Genomic DNA, 9,026 nt, shown 5'->3' on the forward strand with positions numbered 1-9,026 from the left:
CATCCAAAGTCTATCCATATATGATGGTTATAGAGAGGACCGGGATTTAGAACTCCAGTTGGCTTCATGTTTTGAGTACGGTTACTTGTTGGAGGGTTCATGATACATAACGCTTTGTCAACCTGGCGTGGGGACAGCAAGGTATGTTTTTAATAGAATCTGTATCATAGAACGCCCCTGATAAACATCATAGAGTTCCCACGTCCATGGTACTGTCAGTGGCCAAATTTAGATGTCATTGTCATCACTAAAGAAGTGTACACCTTGACGCACTGCGCAAGCGCGTCCGTCACGAGACAGGTAGTTCAGTTCGCGGAAGTGCTCACACGGTGCGGTTGGCGGAAACAAGTTCCGCCAAATTTGTGCTAATTTCCCCGCAAAACAGGAAACATCGCTACTAGCGGGAATTTCGAAGGTAAGATAAGATATCTGTCGGCCGAATATTAGGGTAGGACGACCGTGTTTGTCCATTTTTGATCCATAATTGCTGGGCTTCGCCACGGATTTTGTCGTAAAAAGCTACTTTCACTTTCGATGTTCTTCGCGCCTTTCCACAAGGATATTAAAGAATGCACAAATTTAAGGCAGGGTTTCTTTATAATTAACGTGTTGTATTATAGTAGCTGTATTACCAGAAAAGTACAGCATGTTATAAATTTGTTAGTCTGATCGCCGTTTGTGCGTACTAGGAAGTCACTTGCACGGTATTACACAATATGATGCAACCGTCTCCTGACTTGTCTTTTGCAGTAGATTCAACAGGACACAACACTGTCTGGAGTTTATCAACTAAGTCCAAGAAGTTTCTAGTTCTACGTATATACGTAATTGCGATAAATGAGCCCGAGTTCACGTTTCCCCAGCCTCAATATTTCGAGGCTATAAACTGACCAAACCTTGGACTTTGATCATAACCTTTACCACAAACCCGTCTTGTTTTGAAACGGTTTCACTTTTAATCTACACAGTTAACACATTTAGTATTTTCATCTACCTGGGTTACTGTCATGTAGTAGTATTAAACTGGATGCTATCGCTCAGCAGGTAAAGACAATGACTCATACCAACGGGGGTTCCCGAAAATTAGACAGTGACTCATACTAACGGGGGTTCCCGAAAATTTTTGAGCAAATATTGCCCCATGCACTAGAATAAAACGTCTTCCGTTACAAGTCTGTTACAATGTAAAGTACGTACATGGACCGAGAAGGGAATGCCGCAGAAAATGTTCGCGGTGGTTTTCAGTTCGCGGTGAAGCGGCCACCGCGAAAATTGCGAACATAAAACCACCGCGAAAGTTTCGGCAATTACATTTGGATGGCAGATAGATTTGTGGCCCATTTGGATGTCAGCACAAAGTGGTGCTGCCTAACATTTAATATTGGAACTGCAGGGGCATTTTGTCCAAATATTCATATAGTAAGACAATAACTGAAGAGAGGAACAAAGGATTTCCATCATTTGAGGCATGCAGGTAGCTACTAGTAATAAGCAGGAATGTACACATTTAGACAATCTTATTAACCATCTTCTACCATTATTTGTAACACTTTGTAAATGGGTCAGTGGGCTGGGGCTAAGAGTTTTGTAGGTTTGGGCCACCTAGTTTGAAACTTTGAAAGAGAATAACTAAAGAAAGGGTTCATGGATGTCATAAAGTGGTAGATACAAGTAGTTGGGGTCATGATTTATTTACATCACAAACTTTCACAAGTAATCAGGAAACTTCATAGATCTTCTGCATTTCATGATAAGACTCTCAAATACCTGACTAGATCATGTAAAAGAAGGTATAATCTGCATTATCGACGAGACAATAATATAATTGCAAAGTGGTAAATGATGGGAATTTCATTTTTGGAAGTGAAGTTAAGATGAACATCATTCGACATAAATCATTCAAATCAGGAACTCATTTGCATAATTGATAAGGAAATGCTACATTGAACAATAGTCTTCTTTGATAACATAATAAATAAATACTTTCATTCTTGTGTTTTTGGGGTAGAGAAGATGATCAACTGATAAAATCCACGTAAATAAAGACTTTTTGTTTTTGTGTTATAAATGAGAGAAATTTATCACTTGAAAAAGATCATTTGGCAAAAGTATGATGTCCTGGAACTCTAGTTCTTTATTGTCGTATGTCCACAGAAACAGCCATGTTGTCGGATGTGTCCCTACGTCGGCTGGCAGGTGAGCTGGGGAATGAGTGGCGTAGTCTGGGTATCTTTCTGGGCCTGTCAAAGGCGCAGGTGGACCAATGTGACATCAACCATCCCAGGAACATAAAGGAAGCCATAGTCGACATGCTGGTCCTGTGGCAGCAGCTAACATCAGACAGAGGCCCAGAAGCACAGGTAAACAACATGACTGGTAATATAAAGTGAGAAATGTTTATATGGGGTGATCAATAAGTTTGCATCCTTGTACAGCAATAAGTTGTGCAACTCAAAGTTTGGGGCACAATTCAAATCATTGTCACATGTACTTAGCAGGCAGCATTCAGTAACATTTCAACTTCAAGTGAGAGAGAATGTCTTCATAGATCTCACGGCATGTAGAACACGACCAACACAGCTCTGATCGCAGTTCACCCTTGTTTTGCTCCTCACGTACCTACTGATTTTCAAAATCATGTTGACTGGAAAGTTAATGCCGCAGTGATTTGAAATTTGATGGGTACTGATAAAAGACTTGACTTTAATGACACATATTGAGACCATGCCAAATTTACTGTAATTCACTTTGTCTTCTCGGTACCAAACTTTCACGGTCTGAGAAAATTTAACTTGTTCTTGGAACTAAATGTTCACTGTCGCAGCAAGTGCACATAAAAAAGTCTGTGAAAAAATTATTTGTTATCAGTAATGATAAGTTCACGTTACAGTCGTCACCGGTGAAGATGTACATCTTAAATAACACCAAAAAAAAAAACAGCCTGAGGAGTTTAATGGCACGTTTTATACAATGATTCCCTTCCTTTGACTTGTTACTAATTTTCTGAATAAAAGGCATTGTTTTAGACTGAGATCATGTGTAGTAAAATCTGTATCATTTTTTTCTCGGGACTTAATATTTTTTTTTAAATGAAACAAAAAATGGACAGGCATAGCCAAGAAATTTGATAAAATTGGTGTGTCCTAATTATGCACCAAATTTGAGTTGTTGACCTTATATCTGTGAGACAGCAATTGATCACCTCTCATATGGCAGGACATGATGCTTAGAGTCAAATTGAATATTTTCTCTAGGTGGCAGACTTGGTCAAGGCTTTGAGGGAAATCAGTCGTCTGGACCTGGCTGAGAAAGTTGAGGATGGAGACTTTATAGGTATGGCAAATACCACATCACTTGGATTTTTTTTGCAACATTGATACCAATAGTCTACCGTTATCCTAACTTAGGAATTTGTCAGTAGCAAAATGTCACTAACATAACGATTGAATTTTGCAGAGTACACTGATCAGGCGGCCGGAAACAGCGAACGCCCTGATCAGGTGGCTGGAAACAGAGTAGTAGCCAGTGGCCGCAATAATGTCATCATTCAAGCAGGAAACAACGCAAAAATCAATGTCAACGTACCTGCACCTATCACAGGTATGCTTCCAAAATTACTCTTCTTTGCATACCCAATTTTGACAATTCAAGAGACAGTTAGCAAATATCTGTATAGGCAGCAGGTTTAAAGTTCCTTCTTAGTTGTGTCGGATGGTGCCCAAGTTTTCATTATAAGCGTAAGTCCTTGTGGAAAATTGAAACCTTCACACTCTGTGTAGGCACACATGTTCATACCGGTAGCTCAGTCAGTCATATAATTCATTACATGTAACGGTAATAATTGCTGAATGTATACTTAGAAGTGTTTTTCTTGTCAAGGTAAACAGCTGCTGTTTACAATGATTATTATGATATCTGTCATACTAATTGACTTTATTGACCAAATTGAATTTATTCAGTACTTTTTAAGCCTAAAGCAAAGTTTAGAAAATGAAATGTTGTCCATAAAAGTAGTGCACCTTTCTGGTTCTGATGATTATGAATGCTGACCAGGTGCTTCAGAACCTGTGACCCCTGGTTACACCACCAGTACCCCTGGCTCTACCAGTCTTCCAGACTTGTCCAGAACACAACCACCACACCCCATACCACGCACCATCTCTAAGGACAACTCACAACACAGGTGTGCTTATTTCCCATATCAAACCTGGTGTCAGGTACTACAACTTTGCATTTGTCAGCAATTATAATAATCGTTCGTGGCATGAATTTAAGAAAAGGTGTGAGGTCGAAGCATCTTATGTTTAATGAGAAATTCTTATTCTCTGCCATAGCATGGAGGCTGTACTGAATGACTGTATCAGACAACTAAAGCAAATGGGATTTTCTGATGAGGGGTCCTGCAGACGAGAAGTTCAAAATCTCATCTCAACTGGTAAGTACATCATGTATGCAATATTGGTAGTGTATACCATCATCTTATTATAGAACACAGAATATACTAGACAAGTCTATTCCTGTCTTCATGCTTATATGTAACTGGTGGATGTCCATACAAAGGTCAAGTAACATTTTCATGATACAGAGTATTCGTACTTGATAATTCATGTCTTGGAGCTTTCTTGGTATATCATACTCTTGTTCTGTTCAGTGCAACACATTAGAGCTGTCCTCATGCAGTTATACCTGTTATGCAGTTATAGCTGTTCATTTATGTTTCACATACATAAGGAGTTTCTTGCAAATAAGAACTATAACTTATAAGATAGCGCTCCACAAAAGTTCAAGGCTAACGAATGTTCATTTCCCTTTATCTGTTGCTTAGGCTTAAGAACCACAGAAGACATAGTCGAGACATTTGTGGAAAGGAATCAGGCACAACGTACCCCTGTAGAACAACCACAGGAGCAGTCAATGTCATCAGCTACCAGTAGTACATTTGATAGCCTTGATGGAAGAACCACTGGAGGAAGGGGAGAAACTCCAACACATGGTTCCCCTCCTCCTTCCACTGATGATGTAAGCCTGGGTTATGTGTCTTTACAACTGCAAAGTGGTGGCAACATACAGGACAATGAGGCATCGAACTGGCCTGAGACAGGACCAGCTGCAAGAGGGGAGCAAACCACTGGAAGGGAGTCTGCTGAAGAAACAGTGCCAAAAGCTCCACCTGAAGAGGCAAATGCAAACATCGAAGCTCAGCGGACACCAGATCGCCAGCGTCCCACAGAAACCCAGCAGCAAGTCAACGAGCCCGGTGCTGATGGGTATCAGCCAGTGTATGACAAGAAGCGGTGTCTGTACATCTTCAGCAGGGAAGATATTGAGAAGATGACCAATAATTTCACATCACCAAAGATAGCAGATGGGGCATTTGGACCAGTCTATTATCTAGGTAATAAATACCATACGGATATAGATAACTGTGCAATTTGCAGGTTGATGAAACTTTTTACCACTAGTAATACAACTTGACAGTACAGTCCATTTTAAACTACGGCGTTGGAGTTCAATCTTAACTCCCCAAAATCTAAAGTGGTCAGCAGTGACGGAGACTTTGTTTTTTTACTTGATGTTTATTACCTTGATGTGAGCCAGGTGTGCTGATATAGAGAACTGCTGCATGATTGTGAGCCTGGGACATGACATTTTGTCAGTGATGATTTCTTAATTCTATTGGTATTATGTCGCATTTTCCTACAGAGAAGTTTCCTTATGAAGGTCCCCTGAAAGGTCGACAAATGGCTGTGAAGGTGAACAATTCAGATGAGCAAGGAAGGAAGGAGTTCATGCAGGTAAGCTGCAAACACATAACATTTACCCTATATGTCACACTTAGGCCTGTTTGCAAACATGGTTTTATGTTTTAAACTTAGTACATCTTAGGTTTGGCATGCACACTGTAAGTTTCAATGCACAAAGGGACTTCTTTTTCACTTTATAAAACAGTGAGGCTTATGAAGCAAAACTTTGTAATTTCTACATTGTACCACATTACAAGGTCAGGCAATTTATTATCTTGCATTTTATGGTTGCATTTCAAGGATAAATTGGATAATTTTCAGGAGCTGGCAATGGCTGGATCCGGACATCCCCATCTCCTGCCTCTGTTTGGGATATGTGAAGATGAGAGGTAGGTGTCTTTCTCATTATTATGGTTTTATTTGCAATATCAATTGAGGATGTCACCAACTTATTGACACAGATAGTTGTTAACCAAAAAAGTCATTGACGTTAGCCATGATAATACAAATGTAACCTTAAGTCTTCCCTTATTTAACCCATACCCTAAGCATACCTTAACCATAGTAATGATAATAAAAGTTATGCTTAGTCACTAATAGAAGATAATGGACGCAATCTGAAACTCTACTACTAGTAGTGAGAATTTATCCAGTTGGCAGATCAATTTTGTATTAATGCAAAACAATGTTTTACAGTAATGTTTCTTGGGAAAAAATACCTTCTACATCATATTGAACTTTGGCTTTATTGACTTCTTGCTCATTTCTCCTCTTCTTTTTTCCCTTGAAGAAACCTGAAAGGTAACAGTACCAGGTGTTTTCTAAATGTTGTGAACTACAGTCAAACCTGTATTAGCGGCCACCTCTACATAGCAGCCACATGGCCTTTGCGTCCACTTGGCCTTTGCGTCCACATTTTTCCCAATGACCTAATCATTAAGAAATAATCTATAGCAGCCACCTGTCCAACATGGCCACGGCCACACGATTTCCGGTCCCACAGATCCAAAAACACTGCCTATTGCGAACATACAACAGCTGTATGTCACCCTGCGCCGAGTTTAAAATCGTAGTTTGCAGGAATTTGGAGTTCCCGACAGGGTCATTTTGGTGGTATCGGATTAGGTACGCCTGCCTTGAACGTTAAAGTGCAAGTCCATGTCGGCAAACTTACCAAACGGTTAGAAATGTGCAGTAATTTGTTATTTATCTGTGGGTGCTGAAATTATGTTTTAGTTACTGCTCGTGGTCAGCATTTTCTCTATAGTGGCCACCTGTCTATAGTGGCCACATTTCTCCAGTCCCTTGAGTGGCCACTATAGACAGGTTTGACTGTACATGTTTAGATCTGATACAACTGTGGTCTCATAGTCAGCTCTTAATCCAAGGAGCAGTAAATGCATGTATCTGACGTGTTCATAAATGATATGGATAAATATTGCTACATTTATGGTTACCATGCTATAAAAAGGGTATGTCCAATGCATAGCAAATAAAAAGTGTGGATTACAATACATGGTGTCTTCTGAACTAACTTTTACAATACATGGTGTCTTCTGAACTAACTTTTTCTGGTACATTATATGTTGTACATGTAGTTGCCTGTCCCTAGTCTCACCCTACATGGCCAACAAAGACCTGAAGTCTTGGATACAGGACAAGAGATCACCTACAGACTGGAAAACAAGACTGGTGATTGGTCTGGACCTGATAAGTGCCATCCGACACTACCACAAGAAGACCAAAGGGTATATTCCACTTAACTTCTTTAAACAAAAAGCATCCCATCTGAAAGAGATCTTAAAAGTTATATTACAAAGTAGATGCTTCTTAAATTGTGTATAGCAGTTTTATCTTTACCATTATGTTGGTAGGGGTAATGGCATAAGGAAGAAATGATTAGATTATGGCCCTAGCCTTCTACAGCAACTTTCTATGACAATGTAATTTCAAGTTTTGATGTCTCGTGTTCTGGACATGGTAAGGTCATGACTTTTGAGTGATAGATAGCTCTTGGAGCAGAGGGTGTCACAAAGTGATGAAGGTTTGAGCCATTTTTATTTGCAGGGCCAATTCTGTTACAAATTTTGACAGATTTTGATTTTTGGTAATAAGCTAGCTTAAGCAATGATTTACATAATTGAATTATACATATCAGCATTCTATTTGACACAATTTATTATTTATTTATTTATACAAACCTGTACTTTGTACTGTTTTACAAGATTGTTAAATGAAGTTTTGCAATCATTCTGTTTACAATACATAGACCGAACAAGAAGTTCCACTGTGATGTGAAGTCAGCCAATGTGTTCCTGGATGCCCAGAATCGAGCACGTCTAGGTGACCCTGGCTTAATGAGGGAAGTTTCCAAGGATAAAACACATCTGACTCGAACAGGTAGGCTATATTTCTATCCCGTGCCATTTAAGCAATTTCATTTAAGCAATATGATAGCAGGAGGATTTAAGTCCAAGTCTAAGTTTGTTAGATAATCATACCTTGCACCTCTGTCTTAGCTGTGATGAAATGAACAGAAATTGCAGACACTGTTAGAGTCAATTCCACATTACCTAGAGGGTGTTTCTTGCCTTTTGTTCCAACATTTTGGAAATCTTAATAATAATTGTGATAAGTAACTGTTTAGGACTGTTTATAACATCATTGTGATGTTCTAAATATTTTCTACAGTATTCAAACATGTTAGAAACATTTCTAACATCAAAGTCTTTATTTCTGATAGTTTTAAACTGGTCCAACATAGATTCATCATTTGTGATCACATGTTCGAACATTGAAACAATATGATGAAACTGGGTCAGTGGGCTGGGAAGAGGGCAATTCACACCTATCACAATTCACATCCCTGCCAAGTACAGGAAATTGTGTCTGTCTGACGCCTTCTCACAAAAGAGTAACCAGTGTCTACTAAAGAAAATCTAAAAATACAAGACCCAAACAAAAGGCCCAGCTTAGCAGCTTCGTTTATGGGGGTAATAAAAGTTTTTATGGAGGGAAAAAATTACACAATTGTTGGAACATGTGATCACATGTTCCAACAATAACAAAAACACATAGATGTTTCTAAATTGTTCTAAATAAAGAGATATTTGTACCGTTACTGTCCCAATGTTTCCAACATATCCAGATAGGGTTCAAACATGTTCAAAATTTCATTTTCAATTGTTTGAACAATTTAGAACTTTAGTGACTGAAATATTCTTTTACTTAGAATAGTTCAAACTTAATACAAATATTATATCAAAACCCTCTCGGTGACTT

General features: G+C 38.9%; 1 protein-coding gene across 2 annotated transcripts in view; it reads left to right on the top strand.

The window, feature by feature from the left end:
* Positions 1–210: 210 nt before the first annotated feature.
* Positions 211–9,026, top strand: part of LOC118418407 — a 13,247-nt gene continuing 4,431 nt past the window's right edge. The window contains exons 1-11 of one of the 2 annotated variants that reach the window (XM_035824295.1): positions 211–415; positions 2,155–2,360; positions 3,255–3,333; positions 3,457–3,600; positions 4,054–4,183; positions 4,335–4,435; positions 4,826–5,395; positions 5,704–5,795; positions 6,066–6,133; positions 7,343–7,492; positions 8,014–8,144. In XM_035824295.1, the coding sequence (XP_035680188.1) occupies positions 2,163–2,360; positions 3,255–3,333; positions 3,457–3,600; positions 4,054–4,183; positions 4,335–4,435; positions 4,826–5,395; positions 5,704–5,795; positions 6,066–6,133; positions 7,343–7,492; positions 8,014–8,144 (1,663 nt within the window). In that variant the 5' untranslated portion in view covers positions 211–415; positions 2,155–2,162. The remainder of the gene's footprint in view (positions 416–2,154; positions 2,361–3,254; positions 3,334–3,456; positions 3,601–4,053; positions 4,184–4,334; positions 4,436–4,825; positions 5,396–5,703; positions 5,796–6,065; positions 6,134–7,342; positions 7,493–8,013; positions 8,145–9,026) is intronic. The other variant, XM_035824296.1, reaches the window with a different exon arrangement.

The sequence above is a fragment of the Branchiostoma floridae genome, chromosome 6, assembly GCF_000003815.2.
Source record: "Branchiostoma floridae strain S238N-H82 chromosome 6, Bfl_VNyyK, whole genome shotgun sequence".
Classification (NCBI taxonomy): Eukaryota; Metazoa; Chordata; class Leptocardii; order Amphioxiformes; family Branchiostomatidae; genus Branchiostoma; species Branchiostoma floridae.